This window comes from Dryas octopetala, chromosome 2 (genome assembly GCF_963921425.1).
Source record: "Dryas octopetala chromosome 2, drDryOcto1.1, whole genome shotgun sequence".
Lineage (NCBI taxonomy): Eukaryota > Viridiplantae > Streptophyta > Magnoliopsida > Rosales > Rosaceae > Dryas > Dryas octopetala.
The window spans coordinates 25,898,803-25,912,504 of NC_141367.1; the positions used below are offsets into that span (position 1 = coordinate 25,898,803).

Below are 13,702 nucleotides of genomic sequence, written 5' to 3' on the forward strand. Positions count from 1 at the left end.
ATTTAAGTGATCGGGGGAGACTATTAGTAGGTACTTCAATTCGATTTTGCATGGAGTTTTAAGACTACAAAATAGACTTTTGAAAGTACCGGAACCCATTCCAGATAATTGCACCGACAATAGATGGAGATGGTTTAAGGTACAGTAAAATTAAATAAAGATTGGTCAATTTAATTAACACATTTATATTTTAAGTTTGTTAGGTACCTTATTTTTTTATTGCATAGAAATGCTTGGGGGCGTTGGATGGGACTTACATTAGGGTTCGTGTCCCTGAACAAGATAAACCAAGATATCGAACACGGAAGGGGGAGGTTGCAACCAATGTATTGGGAGTTTGTAGTCGTGACATGAAATTTATATTTGTTTTCCCTGGTTGGGAAGGATCTGCTTCTGATTCTAGGGTGTTACGAGATGCAATTAGTAGACTAACAGGATTAAAAGTTCCCACAGGTAAAATTAGATTCTTGTGTTTTATTGTGTAATATTTTTGGTAAGGTAAATGATATTTGTTTAATTGTTAGGATGTTATTATCTTGTGGATGGTGGGTACACAAATGGTCAAGGATATCTGGCTCCTTATAGGGGTACAAGATATCATCTATCAGAATGGAGGGATAGAAGGGCACCTAATAATCATGAAGAATATTTCAATATGAAGCATGCTGCTGCAAGAAATGTGATTGAACGATGTTTTGGACTTCTTAAGATGCGTTGGGGTATCTTGCGAAGTCCAACATTTTTCCCAATTGAGACACAATGTAAAATCATTACATCTTGTTGCTTATTACATAATCTTATTCGTGGTGAGATGACTGTTGATCCATTGGAGAATGAATTGAATGGTACTGAAAATGGGGAAACTACCCAAGATGGTGATGTAATTGGCACTATTGAACCTTCAGATCAATGGACTGCATGGAGGAATAATTTGGCTATGCAAATGTATGATGAGTGGAATATGAACAGACATTAAGTTGTAGTTCACATAATTTATTTATATTTTCTTGTAGGTTGTTTGACTAATTTTGTTCTCTTTGGTTGTTTATCATTTGGATGTGGATGTGATTGTAATAGACTATTTGGATGTGCTTGTAATAGACTATCTATTTTATCTTCAAAAAAATTTCTTGTTTTTTTTTATACGCAAATTATATTATCTATATTGGTTCTAGGAATGGAGGGTGGACAATCTAGTCAATCAAAAGGAAATAGAAGAGTGTGGAGAGCACATGAGGAAGAAGCATTGTTAACCATACTTGAGGATGTCGTCAATCGTGGTTTAAGATGTGATAATGGTTCCTTTAAATCTGGAACAATGAGCCAAATTGAAAAATCATTGACTGAGAAATTGGGAACGACCGATCTAAGGGCAGTCCCACATATTGAGTCCAAGATGAGATATTGGAAAAAATTGTATGGGATAATATTTGACATGATTAACAAAAGTGGTTTTGCTTGGAATGATTCTTTGAAATGCATTGAGGTTGACAGTGATGAAGCATGGAACACTTATGTGCAGGTTAGTACATGTGTTATGTACTATGTAATATGTAATTCTTACAATTGTTATTCTTATAGTTTTATTTATAATTTTTCCATTTTGATGTAGTATAATAAGGATGCTGATGGTTGGAGGGGGAAACAATGTCTAATATATGATAGATTGAAGAATATATTTGGGAAAGATCGAGCAACTGGTAGAGGGTCAGCAACTCCCACTGAAATGATGAATGAGCATGTGCATAACATTGTTGTCAATGATGATGATGAGGAACTTGAGGTTGAACAAGATCATGCTGCCTCTTTGCCAAGATCAAATCAACAAAACTCAGCTGGCTCAAGCAGTCGAAACTGCAAACGAAATGCAGATACTGATATTCAAAAGGAAATGGCTAAAGCATTTGGTGAAATGATTTCTGAGTCTGTTGAACAAATGAAAACTATAACAAATAGTTTTGTGCAACGATCAGAACCAAGACCTGACATTGCTGCTGAATTGGCAAAGATGGACTTGTCTATTGATGACCAAATTAAGGCATTAAGGTTAATTTTGGAGAAGGCAAGTGATGAGAGAACATTCATGACATTGGATGGTGTTATGTGAAAAGCATTTGTACTTCTCTTACTTGGGCGAGGGGGCTCTGCTTAAGTTGAAGTAGTTTGTGCACCTTGTTGCAGTTTAGTTTATAAACAAATTTCCCTTTGGCTCTTATCACATTAGTATGTGATCACTTTGAATTATGCATTATTTGTACTGTTTTTATTATCGTATTTGAGTATGTTGAAATTTTTATGAGATATGAGGAGTTGAACAATATGTTTATTATGTCTTCAGTTTGGATCTTGGCAAATAAAGATGTGCTTCTTTTCAATCAATAAAGATGTGCTTATATACTATGTAAAACGTATGATCTTAAGTTCTACAATTATGAGAATGAATTTCCTCATGTCCTCTTATCCTATAGATCTTGGCAAAAAAAAAAATCTTGTTGTATGAATCTTGCCAAAAATAATTTGTGTCATATGAATTTTAATTTTTATTAAGTTATCAAATAATTAAAAAAATAGTCTGATCTGCTGTTATCCGACGGAGCACCAAACACAGTATAACTTAGTTAGACTATTTATCCGGAACAGTACCAAACGCCTGATAATATTCTGGATAAACAGTCAGTACTCTCCGGAACAAATTAATACTATCCGACAGAAATTAGTCAATACAATCCGACGTACCAAACGAGCCCTTAGTGTCTTAGCCCCATTGAGAGATTGGCATACAGTGTTGGAGAGAGTAGAAGACTTTGCTTTGAAGGTTATTCATCCATATGGCTTCACTAAGTATGTACGTAGCTATTCTCTATTTGATTGATGATCTTGATTAATGTTTTTCTAGTGTATTGTGTATGATTAAAGAGGTACCAACAAGTGGTATCAGAGCAAGGCTTACACAACTAACAATTAGAAACCAATAAGGATTAATTTTCGGATAAATTGATTTTAGTTAAAATAAAATAAAATAAAGTTTTGCTTGCGTTTAATTGGCTAGCTAATTGTTAATTTAATCAGAATGAACCAGTAAAAAAACCAAAATAGAAACAAGTCCCTGATTGTATCAACCAAGTTCATCAAGAAAAACAGAGAGTACTAATAGTGACTAACCAGAAACAAATGTTCAATTACTGTCTTGCCCAGATCTTCATCTGTATGTTTGAGAGGTGAGCACCCCTTTCAAAGTGCCTTCTTGATTGCACATTGACCACATCCAGGTAAGTAGGTTTCAAGGCATCACACATTTCTCTTATGTACAATCACTTAAACATGCCTCCTCTTACTCATTCATGATGTGGGATTTACTACACAATAGAAAACATGAAACATCAACACTCTTACACAACAAATAATTACTGACTTTCATAATTCACTGAGATATTAAGATGCACAGTTGCACACGATTTTGATTATTGTAAAACCCAAAAGCGCTTCTCGTAGGACTTGGGCACAGCTTTCAGAGGATGAGCCATCTGTAAGGTGAGGCCAAATTTGTCTTCCATGTTCATGGTCTCTGGTACAACTCCATCTTCAAGCTCCCAATCAAAGGAGTTAAGAAGTGACCCCAACATCAAGTGTAACATTCGCACTGCCAAAGGCAATCCTGGACATATTCTCCTCCCACCACCAAATGGGATCAGCTCAAAGTTTCTGCCTGTAACATCAATTTGTTGACCTAATCCCAAGAACCTCTCCGGCATAAACGAGTTTTGGTTGTCCCAAACGCTGGGGTCTCTTCCAATGGTCCATGCATTCACTATCACTTGTGCACCCTTTGGGACAACATACCCGCAGAGTTCTACGTCTTCTTCAGCTTTGCGGGGAAGTAGCAATGGAGCTGTTGGGTGCAACCGGAACGTTTCTTTGATTATTGCTTGTAAGTAAGGGAGTCGAGCAATGTCTGATTCCTCAACTGGATTTCCTCTGCCAATTATCTGCTCCAACTCTGCTTGAGCTTTTGACAGGCTTTCCGGGTTGCGTAGTAGCTCAGCCATTGCCCATTCCATTGTGGCTGAAGTTGTATCCGTGCCTGCAGTAAATAGATCCTACATATTGCATAATTGGCTAGCTAATTGTTAATCGAATCAGAATGAACCAGTAAAAAAACCAAATAGAAACGAGTCCCTGATTGTATCAAACAAGTTACTGAAGAAAAACAGAGAGTACTAGTACGACTAACCAGAAACAAATGTTCAATTACGGTCTTGCCCAGGTCTTCATCTGTACGTTTGAACTCCTCATTGATGTTTAAAAGAGTATCCAGCATATCATTCGTTGTGATATAATCAATAGCTTTTCTCGATTCCAACCTTTGGATGATGAATTGGCTAAAGAGGTCCATCATTTTCCGGAAGTGATTGGTCAAGCGCCGCCTTATGCCTTGGGGGTCAATCCTCCTAAGCACAGGAAAATAGTCCCCCAGGTTTGGTTTTCCAATCTCTTCCATCATACCCCACACCATCTCCTTGAACTCTCTTGCCGTCTCGCTACCCGGGTCTGCCAAATCCATAGAGAAGATGGTACGCGATAGCAGATTGAGTGAAGTTTGGAAAGCAGCCCTCCCAATATCCACAGCCTTACCCTGTACCATGCTTTCGCGGACATGAGCTATGAGCTCTTGCACTTTTACGTGGCGGTTGGCTTGGTTGGCATCAAGAATCTTAGCGGCAAACAAATTTGAGCTGCATATTTTGCGGAGGTTTCTCCATCTACCTGAAACAGGTAGCCAGGCCAAGCTGTACTCGGCGTGTTGACAGGCTTGGACTGCAACTGGGACAGTCCGGTTGCAGAAGGATTGGTCATGGGTTCGGAGGATTTCTTTGGCCACGGTGGCTGAAGAAACTACAACTGTGGTTATTTGGCCCAGTTTCAAACACATGATGGCGCCGTAGCGCTGAGAAAGCTTAGCCAGGGAGATGTGGGGTTTGGCACCAATCTCCAACAGATTCCCAATAAATGGAAGTGGCTTTGGCCCCGGTGGGAGAAGCCTTTTTGGAATCGCTTTGCTTCTTGATCTTGCAAACGAATGGAGGGATTGAATAATTGGGATACATGCAGCAAAGAAGAGACACAGTAGTATACAACTCAATAAATCCATCTCTTGATCAACAACCCAGCACATGAATCTTTTCACTACCAGACATGTATATACATAGAGTCCAATATACAATATTCAAATCATTTCAAAACATAATATCTACTAGCTCCATTCAAAATTCAGTAAGAGAGGGACATATACACAAAGATAATATATAGTAATTGTCAGTGGCAAAGACAAAATGATTATAGTAATATATTGTCACATCCCAACGGTTACCAAAAATTCATTTGCGTGCGATCGTACGCTGGTTTTTCCTTGTTCATTGTTCCTGGACATTGTTATTATAGTATACCATTGCATTAATTTCTCAATGATGCCAAAAGTAAAGTATAACATGCATCAACTGATGCAATTCTCTGGACAGTGGGTGATACAAGGAATCCTACTCACTCCCAAATTAACGTGGCAGTCACCTAAATGATTTTGATAACTGAGACCGGCCAAAAAGTAAAAGAGCTCAGACGTACAGCTGCCAATCTCCAAATTAATTCTCTGTTCCGGCCTTCCCTGTTTTTTATCTAATATTTTGGTAATTGGCTCTACATTTGACACAGCTTAAACATTGTTATTATGTCTAATTATAAAATAGAGTGCTGCTATTTGTACACCCCAAAATTTCTTTTTGCACACCTTTTTTCTACTTTTTCTCATTTCACACCCTCACCCTTCCCATAATTAAATTTTCTCATACACACACCCCTCCCAATTACCATAATATCCCCATTTTATCCAACACACCCCATCAACTCAGAAAAAAAAAAAAAAAAAAAACACATCCCTTCCCTCCTCACCGGACCACCCCTCCCCCTCCCCCTCCCCCTCCCCCTCCCTCTCTCTCTTCCCCAACCCACCCCAACCCAGCCCCGACCACCCCAGCCCCGTCACAGCCCACCCTAGCCCCGACCCACCCACCCAGCCCCTCACCCGACCACCTCCTTCCCTCCCGCACCCTCCCCGCACCACCCTCCTCTCTCTCTCTCTCTCTCCTCCCCCGCAGCACCACCTCCTCCCTCTCTCCTCCCTCGCGCAGTTGGGCATCCGCTCGACACTGGTCCGCCGAAAATGTCACACTCGTTCGGCAGTCATCCGCCGAACGATGTGAGTGTTGTTCGGCAGGTACCCACCGAACATCAAGGCGTTCGGCAAGTACTCGCCGAACCAGCTACTCGGAGAAAGAAAGAGAGAGAGAGAGAGAGAGAGAGAGAGAGAGAGAGAGAGAGAGAGAAAGAGAGAGAGAGAGCTTCGACGGTGGCTGGAAGGCGCTGCGCGCGGTGGTGCTGCAAGCAGAAGGGGCGGGGCTGGGTTGGGGTGGACTGAGGCAGGGCTGGGGTGGTCGGGGCTAGGTTGGGGTGAGAAGGGGCGGGGCTGGGGTTGTTGGGGCTGGGGTGGGGTGGGCTGGGGCGGGGCTGGGGTGGTCAGGGCTGGGGTGGGCTGGGCTGGGGGGGGGCTGGGGTGGGGTGGGGTGGGTTGGGGCGGGGCTGGGGTGGTCGGGGCTGTGACGGGGAGAGATGGCAGAGAGAGGGAAGGAGAGATAGAGGGGATGGGGTTTTGGGTAATTTTGTTTTAGGTGTTTTTTGTCATTTCACAAATTAAAATTTTGGGGTGTGCAAAAAGAAATTTTAGGGTGTGCAAATAGCAGCCCTCATAAAATAATAGGAAACAAAGAACTATTCCCTATACTTTGACAGAACTTAAACATTGTTATATATTATCTGTGATAAAAAAGAATCGAAAACAAAGAACAATTCCCTCTACTTCTTTGACGGTTCATATATCTTCCCGATCTTCAGAAACAAATTCTCCTCATTTTCCAACCATAATTTCAAGGGAATAACTATTAACCAACTATTGCATTAATTTCTCAATGATGCAATTCTCTAGACAGTGAGTGCATGATACAAGGAATCCTACTTACTCACTCCCAAGGTTTATACAAAACTATACATTAATTTTGACAGCCAAGCCACACTGCCATATATGCTTTCATCGATCTAGATATTTTACAGAGTGATCTAAAACATAATTAAATAACCTTTGTTTCACTGCATTTATGTTTTCCTCATGTGTATCATACACAAGTTTTTAATAAATTAAACTAGCAAAAATTTACAAGTTCTTTCAAAGAAGAGCACTTTTTTATAATTTTTTTTGCTATAATGTTCTATAAAAAGTGCTATTCGTGAAAAGAAAAAGAAGAGATGTTTCAGTTTCTGCTAGTGTTTGTTAAAAAGTGAATGAAACAGACCGCGGCGTGTAATTTCCCTTTGCATTTTTTCCCGGTTTCATAAGCCATGCCGAGTCGAACAAATCTAGGATGGGATCCTGTGTAGAGTAGCCATCATTGTCTTCATTATCGTCATCATCTGCAGCACTCTCCACTTCTTCTTTCTTGTTGTTCTTCTTCTCTGCTTTCTTGTTGTTGATCTCTTCTCTCTTGTTCTTCTTCTCTTCTTTCTTTTCAGTAGTGCCTTGTTTTGTGTCCTTCGTTAGAACTTCCTTGTAAGTAGGACCCTTGAAATTAGGAGCAATATTGGTTGAGGGTTTTTTAGGGTGTTCTTTAGGGTATTCTTTAGGGCGGCCTTTAGGGTGGTATTCTGCTGCTGCATGTTCATTATTATTGTGATCACAGCAGCTTGTATTATCAACCATAATCTCCTTCTCCTTTGCACCCCTCGAAATCCGCCAATTACTCAACCTTGTAATCATAAACTTGAGCACAGAGATGGCATAAACCAAAACCCAATCCAAAAATGTGGCATGGTGGGTATAGGTAGGCACTTTGTCCACTGCCTCGTCTAATTTTCTAGGCAGGCTTTCCGTGACTCCGACCAAGTCATCCATCTTGTTGAACACAATGCTTGATGGAGGGTAAGCTCTCTCTATCATAGCTTCAACGGCTAGGATTCGATCGTCCACGAATTTCAGGACCGCCATTACTATCCATTGATATCGTATGGCATAACCAATGGGGCCGGCCAATATGGCAAATCTGGTTAACATGCTTATGATGAAGCCTAATGGTCCATTGAGACCTTGGGCTATGGTGCAGGCTCTCTGAGTTATCCCTAGAATTGAAGCTGCACAAGTGTGCAATGGGCGTCTTCTTGTATTCATTTTGTTGTGGGTTGTTGTTGATTCCTGAGAAATTTAAAATCATAATGTGATGAAAATTTGCTAAAATTGTATATAAAAAACAAATATATGCATAGAACACAATTCAATTAGTTAAGAATGCGCTTGTGTATCCTGATCTTCAAGTATGGATTGAAGATGACCCTGCTTGATTATCTGATGTACGGACTTCGATATTAATTAAACAAAATACATCCATTGGAAAAAAAAAAAAAAAAAAAAAAAAAAAAACATAAAAACACAAAATTCAATTTGCTCAAAACAGAGTTTGAATTAATTTTGTACCTGGGACGCAAACGATGCCCGGGAATCCATAATGGTTGAAACTAGTAAAGGATTTTTTTCTCATTTATTTCACGAGAAGTATCAAACATCTTAATTTGAAGCACCTGATAATAGGAAAGCAAAAAATTGTAGGGAGGCTAGTGTCTCTTGTTTCGCGGAAAAAGAAAAAACGGCTCCTATTGATTTTAGAGGGAGTGTTCTCTGGGTTTCTGACACGTGGTGCTAGAGTTGCTGCCGTGTTATATATGTAACGTTCCAAAATAAACGGTACGACGTCGTTTTTTGGTGTGAATCTGGAATAGGGCGCGTAACCATCTTAGCCGTTGGTGGTTGAAACTTTTTTTTTTTTTTTTGTTGGAAAAGCAAAAGCATCGAATTCGATTCTTTGATGCTGGCTTGGCACCACCGCACTTGAAAGCAAAAAGCTGTGGACTGTGGAGGAGCTGTTGTTCTCTCTCTCTCTCTCTCTCTCTCTCTCTCTCTCTCTCTCTCATCACTTGTGACTTGTGAGAGAGCTCATTCAACGGTAAGCGTTGAATTCCGCATCAAAATCAAGAAGCTGTGAAGAGAAGCAGGTACACATCATGTAATTTGTTCGTTTTCATATAAGTCAGCATTTGCGTTTTTGAAGCGCTTCTGTTTTTCTGTCCACTGCTTACTCTGAAATCAGCAAATGTCGAAACCGGAAACTCTGCTTGGTAACAAACAGTGCTTTGTTATTTTTGACAAGAATAGAGATAAGAGGAGTAATTGGTTTTTTCTTGGGTGCTTTTGCTACTTAATTTGCTATTCCTGGCTTCAGTAATTAGATGAACGACTTTTATTTATATGCTTTTCTTCATGTATTTGGTGTTGTGATGGATTCGTTTCTTGAATCCATGTACATAATTTGTGCCATTTTTTTTCTTCTTTCACTTTGGTCTTATTAAGTTTGCCTTTGTTTTGTTCTTTTCTTTGAGGGACTTTTGTTCATTATTATGGATTACGGCCAAGGTTGGTTTGGTCACCACTGCATATATGAATCAATGAATGCTTGCGTGCATGAACAGATGACTGTTGAATTTTTTATCTTAAAAATGGACTGAATTACTTTTTGTTTATTTGGTGCAGCAGGCATACCTGGAGATGGAAGATGTTTGTTCCGGTCCGTGGTACATGGTGCTTCTCTAAGAGAAGGGAAGCCATCTCCAAGTGAGAGCCTTCAGAGAGAACTTGCAGATGAGCTTAGAGCGAAAGTACAAAATGAACTCAATTTTACTGATTTCAAAAGGAGACTGATGCCATTTTGGCATGTTTCAACCTCCAACTTTCCATAATTTTTCTTTGAGCTGATCGATGTCTAGGGATCACATCAAGCACATAAGAAAATTTTTGACTTAGACCCTCTACTAAACACCCTTTTGTGCAATCCCATCAACAAATGAGAGTTAAAGTTAATTTTGGATTTAATTTTTTTCGTACTTAAAAATCTTATTTGCATTTCTTTCCTGACCTTCCTGCCTATTGCGATTTGTTTGGTGCTAGCAAAATAAACTTTGAATTTCTTCTTTTCTTTTTTGTGTTAATTGTTTTCTTTTATTTTGTCATAGCATTCCTACAGAAACTGTTATATGATTTGGACAGGTAGCAGATGAATTCATTAAGAGGAGGGCAGACACCGAATGGTAAAATTTCTTGAGGGCCCCTGGTTTAGATTTTGGTTTTGATCCATTTACAGTTAATTGGTAGAAAAGCAACTAAGAGACTTTTGCTCTTATACTTTGTAACTACAATAAAGAAGGGTTTGATTGTGCTTCTTTTCAATCATGCATTTATATTTTTATTCTCTGGCAGGTTTCTTGAAGATGATTTCGAGGCATACGTTGTACAAATGCGACAACCCCACATTTGGGGAGGTGAACCTGAGCTGCTTATGTCCTCACATGTCCTACGGTAAGTCCTTCCTTAACATCCTCCTCAGACTATGCATTACATCTACAATTAAGGCATATATCACTAAAGCTTTCTATATAAATTGGAAGTCCTTGTCAATTGTTCACTAAAGCTTGTCAAGTTGCCTGACTACCAATTCTTACAAGCTAATGAAATTTCTGATATACATCAAAAGGGCCATCTTATTATGATACAATTCTCCATTTCTAGGATGCCAATTACAGTTTATATGCGGGACAAGAATTCTGGTAGCCTCAAAATAATAGCTGAATATGGTCAAGAGTATGGTAAGGATAAACCTATCCGTGTACTTTATCATGGTTACGGACACTACGATGCATTGCGTGGTCCAACTACTGGTGCACAGTCCAAGTTGTAAGATTTCTTGATTCCCTACCATCTGTTTCCTGGAAAAACTGTATGCACCAGAAGCCACAATATGCACTAGTTGTGTTGTCTCTTAATAGTGTTTTGGCCTGAATGATCTTAATAAACTGCAATGGTTCATGTTTCAGGGTTCTTGTTTTAGTTTCTTTATAATTTCTGAATGAATTTCATGTTGTTAACCCAACTTTTGAAAACTTTCTGCTTTGTTTTTTACATTGAACCCAATCCAGTTTCTCTGTCACTGGAAGAAAGTGTATTTGTAATACCTGTTCTGTTTTATGCTTCCAGATTCTGACTTCCACTGGCATTCTGTTAATTGTGGTTGAATGAAGAAATCTTGTAGTTCAACTATACTCTTACCAAGCGACTAGCATTTTGTCTCAATTATTTTTTCACATAATTCATCAGGGATTTTAAAAATGAATAAATTCGAATGCTTGCCTTAAACTGAAGTAGCTTGCTGTATTTATGGAAGAATAGTCTGGTGTCTCACGAATTTTCTTTCTGGGTATTTGCAGGTGCAAACAATGATGAACATAGATGCATTGGAGCTGTAGTCATTCAGAATCTTGAACTGTATTCCTGTTGCCTTGTTTACAGATTCGACTACCTGTTGTGAATCTCAAACATGTAAAATTGTTCAAAATTTAGACCAACTGTAAACTGATTTAAATAATATCATGATATGATTGGATCCTATAATCTAAAATCTATATACATACACATGTTCGAGGATAAACCAATAAATCATTAGTATCTAGAAAAAGGACAGGAGCCATAGCAATATCAAAGTTAATCCAAGAAAACTAGTCATGCAATATCAAAGTTAATCCAAGCAAACTAGTCATACGAGTAATTTACATGAAGAAGGGGCTAAAATTTATAAGAGAGAACAGTAAATAGAGTCTGTGTAAAGGTGAAAAGCAGTATGAGAATCGCTGCTACGAATGAAGATATCGACCATGGATTGTTGAAGTAATTGCGTTTCAAGGTGGCTCTCCATCTGGGCCATTGAGATCGATGATACTCATTCACTTGGTGAGCCAATCCAGCATAGCAAAAATCAGAAACAAGAGTGTCATTGTAGAGCCTGTTGAACAGAATGGATATATCTTCTGTACTCAATGCATGCACAACAATTCCTTTATCACAAAGCAAGTCTACATCCCTGCTGTTATTGATGAGGCAATCTAAAACAATTGCATATGATGTGAATTGATCAGTACAAAGGTGGTTACATTGCTCATATGCTATTAGGTTCCTAAACAAAGATTCAGAGTTCCCTCGGATTTTTATGGGGGGTATTTCAAATACTCCTTTGCTAAACTTGATATTCAAAATGTCACCAGGAGTTCCCTTCTTGAATCTGACTCCAGCCCGTAAGAGATCTGTCACAGGAGGAAATAGTTCCAAGTTTGTGGTTTTGGGTATTGTGTTACCGGATGAGGAAAGCAAGCAAATGCGCAACAAATCAAGTATATGCTTGATTTCGTGGCCATTTGGTGTGTAATCAGCTGGTTCTGTCAGCAACATCATTGTCTCAAAGAATTTGAGAACAACCTCAATTAGGAAATGGTTTTCTTGTTCACTAACAGACATTGTTAGCTGAAATAAGCGCTGGAGAACAAACCAAGGAATTTGGTTCTCGAGCAATACCAAATCATGATAGAGATTTTCATGCATCCATGAAGTGTTAAAAATAGGGTCGTCCTTGTGCCTCAACACTATGTATGCATCTTTACGAAAGAGCTCAATCAGAAAGCAACCATCAACCACCAGCATTTCTATGAATTCCTCTTCGTTGAGATTGAAAGGGTCTGCATAACATTCACGTGCAAATTTCTGCAGCCCTCTAATGTCTTCGACAATGTGTTCCAGTGTGTCCTCTGGAGGCAGTGGTAACCTCTCTAAAAGTGAACGTAGATACCACATTTTAATGTTCTCCATAGATACTAGTCTTTTCGTGCCACGGTGAAAAGGGCCAATTGAGACTATATTAGGGCCAAATACATTCTCATTATGCCTGCGAAGTTTCTCAGGTACTCTGAAAATGTTACTGCCCAACAAGGATGGTGACTCATGGCATAATTTATCTCTGATAGACGAGGCTAGCATTCTATTTAAGTTTTGAACTTCAATCAACACATGTTCACCTTTATCTGTCTCTGCCATCACAATGAAGTACTGTAGCACAAAACATATAGCAACCCAGTTCTGTCGCAGGAAATGAAAACTTTGATATTAAATTGGGGGCCGAAAAAGCAAACAGAACTTTGGTATAGTATGAAACTAAACTACACAGAGTTTCATGCATCACACCTTAAGGTTTTAAAGGGGTTTTGTGATTTTATGTCATATTATACTTGCAAGTATACCTAGTTTTTGGTGCCTGTACCTGTTATTGTTCTCAATGAAGCTACCATTCAAAATTCAGAAACGGAAAATATTACCATCAGAATTCAGAGGCCAAATAACAAAAGAGAATTACGAAAGACATATTCTAAGAGCTTACCCCAATTAAACTTGCTGGCAGCTGGAAGGCTATTCTCTTCTTGTGACTGAGAAATCTGAGACTGGTGATGAAATATGAGTGGGTGACCAAAGGTCTTGAGGAATGAGGATCGAGTTGACTTCAACTCATACTTTTACATTATATAGGCATTGCAGGTTAGGTGGGGTTCTCAGACATGCATGATTGCCATTTACATTTGCCACAGAAATACAAGTTAAAAAGAGGGTATTTTAAGAATTTAAAATTATTAAAATCATATCAACTGTAAAATTTTGACTTTATAGTATGCATATATATTATTA

At 39.0% G+C, this 13,702-nt stretch overlaps 4 protein-coding genes and 1 pseudogene across 7 annotated transcripts; 2 read left to right on the forward strand and 3 right to left on the reverse strand.

Moving 5' to 3' along the window:
- The first annotated feature begins 222 nt into the window (after nucleotides 1–222).
- On the forward strand, nucleotides 223–2,107 carry LOC147294756 (uncharacterized). The gene is made up of 3 exons (XM_086231215.1): nucleotides 223–453; nucleotides 1,176–1,522; nucleotides 1,613–2,107. The coding sequence occupies exons 1-3, from the start codon at nucleotides 351–353 to the stop codon at nucleotides 2,105–2,107; spliced, it is 945 nt and encodes a 314-aa protein (XP_086087341.1). The 5' UTR covers nucleotides 223–350.
- Nucleotides 2,108–3,461: 1,354 nt separating this feature from the next.
- On the reverse strand, nucleotides 3,462–5,149 carry LOC147294757 (geraniol 8-hydroxylase pseudogene; annotated as a pseudogene).
- Nucleotides 5,150–7,364: 2,215 nt separating this feature from the next.
- Nucleotides 7,365–8,599, reverse strand: LOC147294758 (uncharacterized). Its single transcript, XM_086234435.1, has 2 exons — nucleotides 8,570–8,599; nucleotides 7,365–8,290 (listed from the first exon to the last, which is right to left on the reverse strand). The coding sequence occupies exons 1-2, from the start codon at nucleotides 8,597–8,599 to the stop codon at nucleotides 7,376–7,378; spliced, it is 945 nt and encodes a 314-aa protein (XP_086090561.1). The 3' UTR covers nucleotides 7,365–7,375.
- A 558-nt stretch (nucleotides 8,600–9,157) lies between these two features.
- On the forward strand, nucleotides 9,158–11,677 carry LOC147294759 (OVARIAN TUMOR DOMAIN-containing deubiquitinating enzyme 4-like). Of its 4 annotated transcripts, none has more exons than XM_086230775.1 (6): nucleotides 9,158–9,267; nucleotides 9,680–9,804; nucleotides 10,193–10,233; nucleotides 10,403–10,501; nucleotides 10,712–10,876; nucleotides 11,407–11,675. In XM_086230775.1, exons 1-6 carry the CDS (start codon nucleotides 9,243–9,245, stop codon nucleotides 11,417–11,419), a joined length of 468 nt encoding a protein of 155 aa, XP_086086901.1. In that variant the 5' UTR covers nucleotides 9,158–9,242; the 3' UTR covers nucleotides 11,420–11,675. The 4 variants fall into 4 exon arrangements, with proteins under 4 accessions (XP_086086901.1, XP_086086903.1, XP_086086902.1 ...); XM_086230776.1 differs by having other exon boundaries at nucleotides 9,191–9,267; nucleotides 9,683–9,804; nucleotides 11,407–11,677; XM_086230778.1 differs by lacking the exon at nucleotides 9,158–9,267 and adding an exon at nucleotides 9,329–9,562 and having other exon boundaries at nucleotides 11,407–11,677.
- An 18-nt stretch (nucleotides 11,678–11,695) lies between these two features.
- Nucleotides 11,696–13,584, reverse strand: LOC147294760 (UPF0481 protein At3g47200-like). Its single transcript, XM_086230774.1, has 2 exons — nucleotides 13,401–13,584; nucleotides 11,696–13,102 (listed from the first exon to the last, which is right to left on the reverse strand). Exon 2 carries the CDS (start codon nucleotides 13,058–13,060, stop codon nucleotides 11,762–11,764), a length of 1,299 nt encoding a protein of 432 aa, XP_086086900.1. The 5' UTR covers nucleotides 13,061–13,102; nucleotides 13,401–13,584; the 3' UTR covers nucleotides 11,696–11,761.
- Nucleotides 13,585–13,702: the final 118 nt, after the last annotated feature.